This window comes from Chelonoidis abingdonii, chromosome 12 (genome assembly GCF_003597395.2).
Source record: "Chelonoidis abingdonii isolate Lonesome George chromosome 12, CheloAbing_2.0, whole genome shotgun sequence".
Classification (NCBI taxonomy): Eukaryota; Metazoa; Chordata; order Testudines; family Testudinidae; genus Chelonoidis; species Chelonoidis abingdonii.
Genome location: NC_133780.1, coordinates 4209794 through 4223859, shown reverse-complemented (window position 1 = coordinate 4223859; position 14066 = coordinate 4209794). Strand labels below are relative to the sequence as shown.

General features: G+C 52.5%; 2 protein-coding genes across 2 annotated transcripts in view; both read right to left on the bottom strand.

Moving 5' to 3' along the window:
* LOC116829207 (C-type lectin domain family 2 member D-like) overlaps nt 1–14066 on the bottom strand; it is a 276193-nt gene that overhangs the window by 35924 nt on the left and 226203 nt on the right. The gene's annotated exons all lie outside the window — the stretch shown is intronic.
* LOC116829206 (C-type lectin domain family 2 member D-like) lies at nt 3131–10794 on the bottom strand. Its single transcript, XM_032787916.2, has 5 exons — nt 10590–10794; nt 9671–9769; nt 7045–7232; nt 6218–6321; nt 3131–3284 (listed from the first exon to the last, which is right to left on the bottom strand). Exons 1-5 carry the CDS (start codon nt 10681–10683, stop codon nt 3131–3133), a joined length of 639 nt encoding a protein of 212 aa, XP_032643807.1. The 5' UTR covers nt 10684–10794.

Genomic DNA, 14066 nt, shown 5'->3' with positions numbered 1-14066 from the left:
GGATATTAGAGAGACGAGGTGGGTGAGGTGATCGATCACTTTTATAGGACCTGAAGCAGAGCCCTGTGTGGCTCGGAAGCTCGTCTCCCTCGCTCCAACAGACGCTGGGCCGATAAGAGATTCCCTCACCCACCTTGTGTCTCTGCGGTAACACACACTTTATCCATTTCCGACACTAAGAAGGTGCTTTACCTCGCCCTTCTTTCCAAACCCTCACAGATTATTTGTTGTGCCGTCACATTTACATGGGCAGTGGCCAGAGACACATTACGGCCCCGATCCAGCAAACACCTAAGCAAGGGCTTAGCCTGTCTACCGAGGGCACGTCTACACTTAAAAACGCTGCATCAATTCAGCTACACAAATGCAGCAACGTCATTATAGCACTTCAGTGAAGACGCTCTGGGAGAGATCTCTCCTGTCAGTGTAATTATTCCATCTCCCCAAAAGGCAGTAGCTATGTCTCAGGCCAGCAGGGGGAGCTCTCCCTCTGACAATAGCACTGTCTACATGGGAGATTAGGTCTGCATCACTCGAGTGGATTTTTCACACCGTGAGTTACACCGATATGGAGCCGTAGTGTAAACCTGACCTCAGAGTCGTCCCATTGAAATGGAATTATTCACAGCAGTAATTAAAGTTAAACACGTGCATAAGTGTTTCCAGGGCCAAGATTAAGGCCAAAGCTCCTGAGAGGCGCAGATGCAAGAAGAGAAAAGACCTGTGCGAAAACTGGACACAGCTTGGCACCTGGCCCAAACGACGCATCATGAAAAATAAACTCAGCTTTTTATATAGTAATAGAGCTGGTGAAAAATGGCTCTACACTGACAATGCAACTTTTAATTAAAACTGCCGCTTTTGACTACATTGTTCATATTTTGAAAAATGTCCCTTTTCAAAAAAAAAAAAAACATTTTGGATTTCTCTGCCCACTTCAGAGAGAATGTGGAATTTTCCCCACCAAAACTAAACAAAAATGTGATAATTAAAAACATTTGCAAATAAGTTTGAAGAATACTGGAGGGGGTGGGGGGATGGAAGTGGTTCTAAATAAATGTCTATGTACATGAATGATAAATATGTGCGCTACTGAAACATTTACAAACAATGGCTCTCGTAAGCCCTGAGGTCACATTGCCTAGAGAAACTCCCAGGTGCGCAGGGTTGACATTCTCAAAGGCACAAACCACCCAAGGGTGGGAATGTAACATACAACACGGCGTTACTGGCACGGGTTGGTTAGTTGCATATGTTGCTATGGCTGGCAAATTGCTCTTTTTTGAGGTGGAGGGAGAATTCTTCATCCATCCTCTCCCACTCTCATCCGGGGGGCCAGGCAGGAGTGGCTCTAGCCATTTCGCTCCCCCAGGCACGGCGGCACGCCGCGGTGGGGCGCTCTGCTGGTGACCAGTCCCGGGGCTCCAGTGGACCTGCCGCAGGCATTCCTGCGGATGCTCCACCAAACCCACGGGACCAGCGGACCCTCTGCAGAGACGCCTGCGGGAAGTCCACCGGAGCTGCCTGCCGCCCTCCCGGTGACCGGCAGAGCGCCCCCCGCAGCATGCTGCCCCCACTGCCGAATTACCGCCGAAGCTGCGGGACCGGTGGACCTCCCGCAGGCATGCCACTGAAGGTGGCCCGATGGCCGCCCTCACAACAACCGGCAGGCTACCCCCTACGGCTTGCAGCCCTTGGCACGTGCCTGCTGGGGCTTGGAGCCACCCCTACGTGGGAAACAAAATAATACTTTCTAGAGCTGGGGTTCTCACAAATTTTTGGCAGCCCCAGAATGCAGCTCTGGCAATACTTAACTGTAGGAAAAATAGATAAATAAATTACATATGCATATTTACACTGGGTTTTTTTGCAGATTCAATAAGAAATCTCAGGAGGCACAGTTGTGTTTACCCTATAGTGGGCCTAAAAACAAACAGGTGCTTTGCACAGTCTGGTCTTTCTTGTTTTGTTTTTTTGGTAAGAGGTGGGTGGCTGTACAATAATTCTTAACTAAATGTGTAAGTGCTTTACATAACAGAAGTCCAAATAACATTTTTTCATTATATCTGCCAACGTCCAAAATTTCTTTCACAGACAAAAGACCAATCTAAAAACTGACCAGTACTAATAATGAGAATAGTAACAACAAAATCTGAGCTGTTGCTATTGTCTTTTTGAGCTTGGTTTTTGCATCATTTAACAGCTTGTGCCTCTGAAACTCACAGTGGTAATTTTGTTCATAAGTGCTATAGGGACGCTGCACTACATACATTTCAGTGTGCTGAATTTCTCTCTTACAAACAGCACACACTGCAACTTGCTCAGAAATGGAATCGGACGGCTTCAGAAACACAAGAAACTGCCCTTCCCTCAGTGCTGAAGTGTTCATTTTTCTTTCTAGGTTTTGCTTTTCTTAGCAGACTGTCCCAGAGGAGCCACCTGCTATCACATTCAGGGTCATTTTCTGGCACTAGATTATACTTTGATCCCCATTCGCATTTTTAATTCTTTCGCCTGCTGCCATGAACAATCACAACCTACCCAAACACCACACAGGGAGACGGCCAATAGCCGCTTAGAGAGCTACAGTAACATGAGATGTAAACATAGTGATTAGCCAATGAATATACTTTGTAACTTGAAAGAAAACCACACCTGTGTAATTCAGCTCTGCCTGCAGGGTACTATTTAGAAGGGGGTGTGTATTATGATTTATGGCATTTAGAAGGCAACTTTAAATATTTGACATCTCAGTGATTGTTTTGTAGCCACGAAAGTCTCCAAAGTGGTCAAACAATCAGCTGGTGGCCACATTTCAGAAATGCTGTTCTGGAGTCTAAACTAACAAGGCCTCCCCTTCCCTTACTTCCCCAGCGTGTGGCTGAGACTCCTTCTCATAAGATCTCGCCCTCTCAGCTGCAGAGAGAAGATTGACAATGTGTCCCTGAGTTTAAAAGTTCAGAAGCAGAAGGCACATACCACTCACACCTACAGTACTTGAATGAGCCATGTCCCCATTCATCAGCCTGGCCAAGCTCAAGATCTCAGCATCAGGCAGTGGGGCCCTCGAGCAATAAGTGTGTGTTGTTTAAACTGTGGATTCTTTGTATCAGTGTCATTTCTGGAAGACTTATTTTGAGCTCCCTTCCAGTGCAGTCCCTTTTCCCGTCACATACACCTCAGGTTTGCTACAGATCCACCGTCTTTCCATGTAGCACCGTGAGCTGCTGACCCCTTTCTCCTCATTCAGATACGCGCAGTCACCACCTCCTCTTATCTGAAACCTGCAACACAGAAGCCGGGGAGCTGCAGTCAGGCAGTGGCTGGGCATTTCACACCAGTCACAGCCGGGGGAGCTGTTCTCCTCAGTGCAGGCCTGAGTGCGGAGCAGCTACTCCCACAGCCCCTCGGGAGCAGAGTGGAGCAAGTCATTCATTGTTCAGCTCTGGGGCCAAACTGAAGTAGGCAAAACTGATTGTTTCTTGGTCCATTCTCCCCTCCCCCCTCACTGAAATGAAAACAATTCATGTCAGGTCAACAGACACCTGAAAACAAAATGAAACACCAAGAAAAAAATGGCGTTGGTCAAAAGAAACATTTTATTTAACCCAAAACCAAGTTTTTCAGTTCAGTTTTGGGTGTTTTTCACCTTTTGGTGTTTTTTAAAGAAATAGCTAAATTTAAAAATATTGGCCTGACTCTATTCAGGATTCCCCCAACCGCACAAGTGACAGGCTCCAAGCGCATCACCACCCTGGCAAACAGGGACCATTACACAGGGGGTCTAAGAAGATGGACTGGTCACCATGAAGATGGGTGGACATTTTGATCCCACTCCTGGCTCACTCCTGCCCAGCTTGGGTTAGGATGGGCCCCTGCAGGTCCAGACTCCCCAGAACAACCCAGCCAGGCTGCCCCGGGGCAGAGACTCCAGAGGCGTCTGCACGGCAGCGAGCAGCTGTAACCGCCAGCTGGAAGACCTAGCTGGGGGCTCCCTGGACAGTTTCCATCGTCCCGTCAGGGCAGAGGCCCATCAGGACACACTGCACCGGGGAGGCTAGAGCAAAATGGCAGCAGCACAGGGACTGCAGCACAAACCCAACAGTGTTGTGAGATGACATCAGCTCTTGCAGTGCCTCATGTGAGCGCTGGAGGCAGCACTTCAGACCTGGGTGAAGGGCAGGATCAAGGCAAACCCCCACATGGGGCTTCCCACCCTAGCTAGTGACAGGGGTCACATACAGAATAATCATCTGCAAGGGGGGCCAGTGCCACTCTGGACGTTGGGTGGGATCCCCTGTTGACACCACCTCAGTCAAGCCTTGAAGTGGCAGCAGCGAGGACTCCCCACAAAAAGTTCGCTACTGGGATGGGCTTGGGGGAGCCCCCCAGGGCAGCAAGTTTCAGAATTAACATCCCATTGAGATGTATGGGGGAGCTCCCACTTCTGAGCTATTGGCTCAGGCTCTCTGCAGACTCAGGCAGGCGTTGCTGTGTTGGTTACACTCAGGTCACATTTCCCAACAACCACAAAGAGACTTTGTATGTGACTCTACTGCAATCACAGGACTCCAGGATCTGGGGCCCCAGAAATAGATTATAGTGCCTGGCCCCTAATCCAGCCTTGTCTGGGCATACAGAGTTTGCTTCCTAGATTTGTATTGGGCACCTGAATGGCAGTGGCCTGTGACAGTTTTGGGGAATATATACCTGCATCAACTCCTGGGTTCCTATTTGCTTTGTGACAGGTAATTTGATAGTGAATTAGTTTATCCATTTGCTAGCAGGGCCCTGGCACAAAGTCCTACATCTGGGAAGGTACAGCCAGGCCACCAGCAATGCAATGCCCCTGGTGGGGCAGTGGGGGCTTTGCAGAACCGCTGTTAGTGACTCTCTATGCTGAGCAGCCCCCAGGGGTGCTGGAGAATGGAAAGTCCTCAGCGGGATGGAGAGAATTTGAGAGACTGATTTTCAAAAGGGACCGACCAGTCCTCTAACAAGAGGGGCAGACCCTCATCAGAACCAGATGAATGAGCAGGGAAAGTGGGGGGCAGGAGGGATCTTGCCTCCTTAAAACACTCTGAGCAGAATCAAGGTGACACTGAAAGAGGAAATTGCACTCAGGTGTTTGTTCTTCCATTGATCTGTAACTCTTGAGCTTTCCATTGGGAATGGGGGAAAGAGAGTGTGTTTGAGAAGTTCCTTTGCAAAAGCAGGTGTTCCTTGTTTGTAACCGTCACATGACTCTCCCAGAGTTACTCTGGAGTGGAGGGTGGAGCTCTAGGGAGGTTTGGGAGGGTTTATCACTGGTTTTGGGTCCCACAGCAGCTGGACTGCAGGGTCCCACATCCTAAGGAGGGTACCAGACAGGGAGTCTGTACCCCAGGAGTGTGCCACAGAGGCCTGAACTAGAGACAGTGTCTGGTAGCTATTCAGGCCCAGTGGAGCTGGAAGCAGGGGGGATCCAAAGGTTGGGTCCAGTACAGCAGAATGGGGACTGGCCTTGGAGAGCACTGACCCAGCACCATAACTGCCTGATTTTTCAAACTACTGAAATAACCTAGACCAAGGAAGTGGGGGGTCTCCATCCCCCGCTAGTGGCTGGCCTGTGTAAGAACATTATCAATCAGGAGGGGTTTTCAGTTAAAGTGGATTCTTTAGCTCCAATGGCAGAGGCTGATGCTTCTAGTGCTGAAGTCTCAGGGTTCAAACCCTGCTCCGGGCTCAAGCAGTGCTGGTTTTGTGATCACACTTGGAGCCCACTGAAATCCACCATGGAGTATTGTCTGGGCAGCCATCACTACTGTACCCTGTCCCAGTGGGAGCCCCAGGCATCCAGCACCTGTGAACCGCAGGCTCCTTTAATGTCGGTGCCTTGTTGCGGATTCAGAGGCCTCACCAGCCAAATCAGTCAAACCTGCTGGCTGCAATCCTCCAGCAGGACTCGCACCCACCATGCAGGACTGGGCATGGTGAAGGCACCTCTGGCTATGGCGGGCTCTGTCTCCGGCCCAGCACCACGCCTGCGGGGAGGAGCCAAGAGTTCCAGGGACATAACGGCTCCCATTGGTCTCTGGTACACGCAGGACACGAACGGACCAGGGTCGTGTCTGGTTGTTTCACTAGCGCTGAATGGTGGATCCACCAGAACTCAAACAGCTCAGACACCAGAACCCCCAAGCCCAGGGAATTAGTACAGAGGATGAGAGAGACTCACGGGTGGTTGAATAAGGTGCCGTTGGTCCATTTCCAGGGCTGCCCCTGCTCCCTCCGGAGGCCGATCCAGTGGTCATGGATATCCTTATGGAGCAGCAGGAACATCTTAAAGAAAGTCGAGGGACAGGATGGATCAGCCCCAGATCTGGTGCTTGCCCCACATGCCCCTGTGCTGCAGAGAATCCTAGTCATACATTGAAGGGGCTTAATTTATTCTTGGAAGGACGCTGGATTTCCCCCTCCCTCTTGCAAAGCACAAGATCACCCAGGCAGTATTAACCCTCCCACCGCACACAGCAGCCCCACCCCTGAGCTCCCAGTCACCCGCACCCCAAGTTCCCCTGCTGGGTCTGAGCTCTCTGCAGAGACGCCTCTTCTCATAGAGCAGCTGCCACTCACCACAGCAAGGTAGGAGGAAGGAGTGGGTCAAGCTGAAGTGGGAGGGGTTAATTCTGAGAGGATCCCCCCACCTCCCCCTTCAGCTGGCTGCTCCTTTCCCATCCCCAAAACAGGAGCACTGCCTGTGTTCTCCATCCCACTCCAGCATCCAGCAGATGTCTGAGCCAGCCCTGCCCTAGAGAGGGACTGTCTCCCTATTTGGGGAAGGGGCAGCTGAGAATGGGCAATCCCTGTGATCACACACAGACACTTGGGCCCTAAGCCCAGCCAGGCCTGGCACTGAGGGGCTGGAAGTCCATTCACTCTGGCGTCCCAGCACAAGAGGAGTCAGAGCTGCTCCTTGCCCTGCAGGGGCAGAGCCCAGGTCCTATTGCAGCAGCAGCCGTCACTGTGCCAAGGCCAGTGTATCACAATTAGAGAGTCTCTCACCATTTCCTGCTCACTGTTGAGACCAGCCAAGGAGGCACCCAGTACAGAGCAGTGGCTCTGGCTGTAGGTCCAGTTCCCTTCAGTCTCGGAGAAATAGTAGCATTTCCCTCGGTACCTGATCCAGCCATCTGGGCATGTAGGCCCAGCAGAGGGGCACTGATCAGCTGATGAAAGCTTAGGTGCCAGCACTGAGAATGAGAAAGTAACATGTGGGGTAAGAGCTGCATCTAGAATTGGGCATTTGACTAGTACAAAAATAATCGGTCAATTGACCAGGCAAATGTGTCAAAAAACGGTCAAATATTTTAAAATACCAATTTATCAAAACAGTAACAAACAAGAACAAGAGTTCACTGTCTCCAGTAGGTTTAGCTTTAGATAGATTCTTACGCCTAATTTAAAAAAAACAAAAAATTTACTTAACGGAGTTATTTTAACTCAGTAAAAAAAGCGAAACAATGAAACGAAGTTCTGAAAAAACACAAGTGTGTCTCCATGACACAGTCAAAAAGGCAGGTGGCCTCCTACCCCCAGGGTTCTTGCTGGAGTATTTGATACTGTTTGACTGGGACTAAACAGGCAGTCAGTTGACTGGTTTGCCAAGCCGACTGGGATCCCCCAGCCTGGGCCTTTCCACTGCAATCAGACGCAGGTTGACGGAGACGTTTGTCACAGTAAATTTGCCTGGCAGGGAGGATTCCACGGACACTCCCAGCCTGGGAGGCACTAACACAGCCCAGAGCATTTCACCCAAGGTACAAGATCAACAGCTGGACGTTCAACCTAGCAACAAACAGCAGGTGAATAACAAGAACGTGCGGTAACTTTCACTCAGGGATATGAAAGCCACAAGGTGGCACCAGAAACTGCAGCAGCAGGAAGTTTGGGCCGGGAATGATGTAACTTAATTCACCTCCTATGTGCAGACTTCTCTTTCCCTAAATACAGCAGCAAGACAGACACTTGCTGGAAGCCCTCACACACTCTAACCCTTTCAGTGCCATGAAAGAACAGCAGTGGGGTCACCCATAAGTGACACCCAAGAGATATCTGAAAGGCCTGTCTAGTTGGTGAATAACCAGAGGCAGAGTTATTAGATAACGGTGGGTGAGAGCCACAAAACCATTCTAAACCCTGCAAGAATCACTCCTGCTCATTTTTACCCTTCGGGGTATTTCCTGCTGTTTCCTTTTTGGGGTTGAGAGGAGTCTGACTCAAACCCCTCCAGACATTTTTGAGCACATCACTTTTTTTGCACCACAGTAACTCGGTAGCTGTTTTTTAAGCCTTCCCATGTGGCTGGTGCTCAAGGAGGAACAGACACTAAGTCTGGAAGAGTTAGGAAATGTGCAAGCTGTGATCAAAAAAAACGAGCATGCGCTCACCTCACTCACAAGCCATGTCTCACCCTGTACATTTAACTGTGCAGTGCACAGTAGCCCACACCCTTCCCCACAGAACTGAGCAGACAAGTCAGTGACTAACAGCTGATGGCACAGGCTCTCTCTACCATCCATCTCCAGGTCAGATGCCACATGTTCTGCAGAGCGCCCTGCAACTGTAGGAGTGTAACCAACCCTAAGCTCACAGGTCCCGCCTTACAGTGAGCGCCAGTGCTGCCCATTGCAACAGCCTGCCATTACAGCAGGGAGCCGGGATTCAGGGTCCATCTGTATCAGAGACATTTGCACCACTATAATCACAGTGACGCAGTTCCATCAGGGCAAACACCACCTAGAGATGCGCTGGAGCAGTGTGGCTCACTCTGGTAACTACCTGCAGCGAACTGCACCAAGGCAAGCTCCTTTGTGCACCAGTGGAGTGCGTCTATCCAACTGCATGGATGTCATGACATCGGCAGACAATTCCTAATCCAGACAGACCTGGATTCAACCCTCTCTGCCAGCTGCTAACCCCTCCTGGGGCCCAGTGATCAGATCCCAGGGCAATAAATAAATCTCACACACTGCCGATCTTACAGCATCCCCCTGCCCCAGACTATTGACAGATACAGCAGGGTTCATGTTCACCTCAAACACACACCCTCTGCACTAGCACGTGCTGTCTGTGCAGCCCGGGGCAGTGAATGGTGCTCCGGGACCCTTCATGGCCAAGATCAGCAATTGGTGGGTTTCTACGCTGCATTGATGGAGGGGTCAATATTGAATTCTATGGCTCATTTCAATAACACGGCAGCACCGGCCGCCCAGTCACCAGCATAACCTGAAGATGCAGGAAGGCCAGGCTGGTAACCTCAGAGCAACAGAGAGCAGGCAAAGAGCTCATTGCTGCTCTGCGCCCTGTCCCATGGGACACCCTGGTAAGTGACTGCTTCATGGCACATGGTAAAGGTGACTTGGGCCCAAAGTGCTCAGAGCTGGGCTGGAGGGAGGGAGCTAATGTCAGTCAGATCCTCCCGACACAGAGAGCGCCCAGGTGCAGGGGTCTGGGAGGGAGCAGGAGGAAGGTTGTGGAGGAACAACCCCCAGGAATCCTCTGTCCCAGGGGCAGAAGCCAGACAGGCCATGAGGCGAGAGTGACCATGGTAGGTCCTAGGGAGATGGGATGTGCAGAGATCACAGAGGGAGGGGAGGGGAAGGCAGCAGGGCGGAAGCTGGGAACTCACCTGTCAGAGCAATGATGGCACCGATCAAAGCAGATGATACAACTATCAGTGCAACCACAACTGGATCGGTTTGACTTTTCTTGCTGTTACGACGAGGTTCTGAAACACAAAGATCTGTCTTCAAACCACAATTTGAGGACTTCAATAACTAGGACATAAGTTAGGGGTTGTTATAGAAGTGGATGGGTAGGGTTCTGTGGCCAGCTTTGTGCAGGAGGTCAGACTAGATGATCACATTGGTCCCTTCTGACCTATGAGTCAGGCCGGGCCGTGAGGACACGTCTCACCGACAGCACCATGGCTGGAGCTGCCCTAGAACATGCTCTGTTCTGTCGATTGCTCCTTCCATCGGACGCTCTGGGAGAGGAGCCCGGAGGCTCAGGCAGGCTGGGGCTGGCAGAACAGTCCCTCCTTCCCCTCAGCCCAGTGCCCTCCCTGGGCATCCCCAGCCAGGCTGTCACGGGGCCTGGTGAGTCCAGGGGCACAAAGACAAGGACCCATACATTCTGGTTGCAAGACCTCAAGCTGCCTCCCCGTCCCCCCCGTGCCCCCTGCCGAGCGCTGGCTGGGTCCACACTGCCAAGTGCACCTGTCCCCTCACATTGGGGTCCCGCACTGGCCACACACAGCAGAAGCGGGGAGAACAAACCAGACAGAGATGGGCCAGGGCTGTCACAGGGGGTCTGACACACCCAGCCCAAAAGTCCCCTGCACAGACCCACGGCCACCACTGTGCGCGCCAGGCAGCAGCTGTGAGCCAGGGATCGGTGCCCTGATAGCCCCTGGGGGAGATCCAGTCCCTGTTACCCACAGACAGGAGGTTGCTGGGCACTGGCTGCTGCCACTGAGAACACGGCCCCATGTGGGGCAGCCTCAGGGTCTCTCTCCAGCCTGGTCCCAGGCAGCAACACCCCATTACCTGGCTCCCCACCAGCCTCCAGGATTCCATTGCCATCAACACACAACTCCTGCAGCGGCACTTCACTCTCAGAAGCCCCAGTTGCTGGCCTCATTGTCTCTCAGCGACACTCAGGCTAGAGACGCTGTTACAGGCGCTGGGCTGAGGTTGGCTCCTCTGTCTGACTGGGTCTGATCCAGCAGCAGCGAAGCCGAACCGGGGCGGAGGTCCTGGCCCTGGTCTCCTCCCTGTTCCAGACTCTGCAGCTGATCTGAAAGCCAAGACGGACCGAGCAGGACAGGTCAGAGGTGGGAGCGTGATTTGTGGTTTCTCATTCCCTGCCCAGCAGCCCAACGCTCTCCCAGAGCTGATGCCACAAGGATTACATAAGATAAGAATGGCCAGACCGGGTCAGACCAGAGGTCCAGCTAGCCCAATATCCCGTCTTCCAGCAGTGGCCAGTGCCAAGTGCCCCAGAGGGAATGAACAGAACAGGACAATTTATTAAGAGATCCATCCCCTATCATCCAGTCCCAGGTTCTAGCAGTCAGAGACTTAGGGACACCCAGAGCATGGGGTACCATCCCTGCCCAACCTGGCTAAGAGCCATTGATGGACCTGTACTCCATGAATTTATTTAGTTCCTTTTTTAAACCCTGTTATAGTCTTGGCCTTCACAACATCCTCTGGCAAGGAGTTCCACAGGTGGACTGGGCGTTGTGTGAAGAAACACTTTTGTTTCTTTTAAACCTGCCTATTAATTTCATTGGGTGACCCCTGGTTCTTATGTTATGAGAAGGAGTAAACAACAACATTTCCTTATTTACTTTCTCCACACCAATCATGATTTTTATAGACCTCGATCATATCCCCCGTTAGTTGTCTCTTCTCCAAGCTGAAGAGTCACAATCTTATTAATCTCTCTTCATAGGGAAGCCATTCCATGCCCCTAATCATTTTTGTTGCCCTTTTTTGAATTTTTTAGCATTCCAGTAGATCTTTTTGAGATGGGGCGACCACATCTGCACATAGAATTCAAGGTGTAGGCGTACCATGGATTTATATAGAAGCAAGAGGATATATTCTGTCTTATTATCTATCCCTTTCTTAACGATTCCCAACATTGTGTTTGCTTTTTTGATTGCCCATTGAGTGGATGTTTTCAGAGAACTATCCACAACCTTAAACCCCACTGGCCCTTCCAACCCCAAAGGGCTTCAGAGATCTGATCTGCTGTGGAACCCACCCATCAGCATCCACCCCCCTCGTGACAAAGTTGGAATTTTCTGTAATTTTTATGAATCCTACGTCTACCTCAGTTTCCCTCTGTACTCAGACCTGTTACTCAGTGAAGGGAAAGGGGTTAAGTCTTCTCTTGGGGGCACTACAGCACATAAGGTGTGGGTGTCACCTTGACATCTGGGCTGCAGCCAACAGGGTCATTAAGGAATTGGTTGAAACAGACCCAGATCAACAAAGGGCCCAAAGAGACAATGGAAAAACCCCACTGACCAAAACACTGACACCTAAAAACCAAGGACCACAAGGAGGTTTTCCTCCCACCTCTCAGCAGGGAACCTGAGTGCAGACCAGCTTGAGGACAAAAGGACTGAGACCTAATCAGCAGAGGAGAAAGAGTGAGCTCCTGGAGCAAGCTGGCTGCTCTCTCCCGCCACTCACAAAGGAGTCAGAGCCTGAGATGGAACCCACTATACTTTGGCCACTGGTTTACTCTAGTCCCACCTTTCTGTGGCTCTGCTAAGCTAAGGACTTCCTGTGTGCCAGACCAATAACAGACCCAGCTGTTTTGAAAACGCTGCTTTAGTCACTGCAAATACTGGCTGGGTGCACTGGTCCCTGAAGCCAGTAAAAGTCTCTGAGCAGGAGCCTATGTCAGTGTGAACCAGAAGGGCTGGAGCCCAGGGGCTCAGGCTAGGAGGCAGTGAGGCTCACTCTGAAGGAAGCATGAGAGCCCTTGCAGGTCTGGCACCCTCCAACAGCCTGGGTAAAAGGTGGGGTGCAGCTCTCATCCTGTGGATCTGTGACACCACCTCTCCCATGCAGGGCCATCCCTAGGCATACACAGCATACAGCAGCTGAGTGGGGGACCAAATTGCCCCAAATTTCATGGTGCCCATGGCAGCTGCATGCTGCATATGCGGCAGCCCCAGCCCCGTTGAACAGCCCTATCCCCTGGCCACTCCCCCCCTCATGGGCTGCACCAACTGCAGGGGTTAGGGCCGTCCCTGGTGGGGGCCCCGGCAGAGCTGGTGCAACCATTTAGGCGACTAGGCAGTCGCCTAGGGCGCTGGGATTTGGGAGGGTGGGGTGGCATTTCCTTCAGCAGCGACCAAATCTTCGGCCACCCCCGTCGCTGCCGGCATTTAGGCAGAGGGAGCTGGAGGAGGGGAGTGAGGGGAGGGCCGCCTGCAGCAAGAGGGGGGGTTGCACACAGGGGACCTCCCCACCCCAGCTCACCCCTGCCCTGCCTCCTCCCCGAGCACTCCGTGGCTGCTTCACTTCTCCCGCATCCCAGGCCTGCCGCGCCTAAGTGAAGTGAAGCAGCAACGCTGTGCTCCGGGTGAAGGTGAAGCAGGGGTGGGTTGGGGCAGGAGGGGTGCCTCAGGGTGGAGAGCTGCCGCAAGGGGGGCACCAAAGTGGAAGTTTTGCCTAGGGCGCGAAACATCCTTGCACAGGCCCTGGGCCTCGGACAATTCCCTCCGCCCCACCTCTTACCCTCCCCTTCCCCCCCCACTCTGCCTGCACGCCCCTCCCCCATTCCACCGCTTCCCCCAGCGACCCCGCTCTTACCGGCAGCGGCGGGAAGCGGAGCAACCCAGCCCCAGCCTGCTCCACTTTGCCACCTCCCAGCCGTGGCGCTTCGCCTAGTAAGGGGGCAGGGCTGCGAGCTCCGCACCCAGCAGAGGGAGCTCAGGCCCCATTGGAGCTCGCAGCCCTGGCCCCTCACCATGTGGCTCTGAGCAGGGTGGGGATCAGGGGCCCCGCTGGAGCCACTGCAGCTGTTCAGGGACGCTCCTGTGTGCGCTGAGGCTCCGGGAGAGGGGTGGGGGTGGAGGCGGGGTCGGGCCTTGGCCATTCTCATGGGGGGCCCCTGTGGAGCCTGGGGCAAATTGCCCCATTTGCGCCCCCCCCCCCCCCGGCGGCCCTGGTTCTTTTAGCCGAGGTGGAAGTGAACTTAGTAACAATAACTGCAATGAATCCATGGGATCTTCATCTCCTCACTGCTCCTGCCTGCAGGGCATTTCCCCAGCCCCCTTCCGATCGGCCCAACAAAAACAAAACCCGTTCCCATGGACCCGTTCCCGAGTCCCATTGTGAACAACTTCCATCCCTGGTGTGAGCGAGCTATTCATTTTGCAAACAAACATCTTAACACCGATCTCCTCCCCAAGCCCCAGGTTTCACCCCAGACCCATCAGCCACCTATTGCACATCACTGATTTTTTAAAACAAGGGCTTTAAAATTGTTTGGGAGGC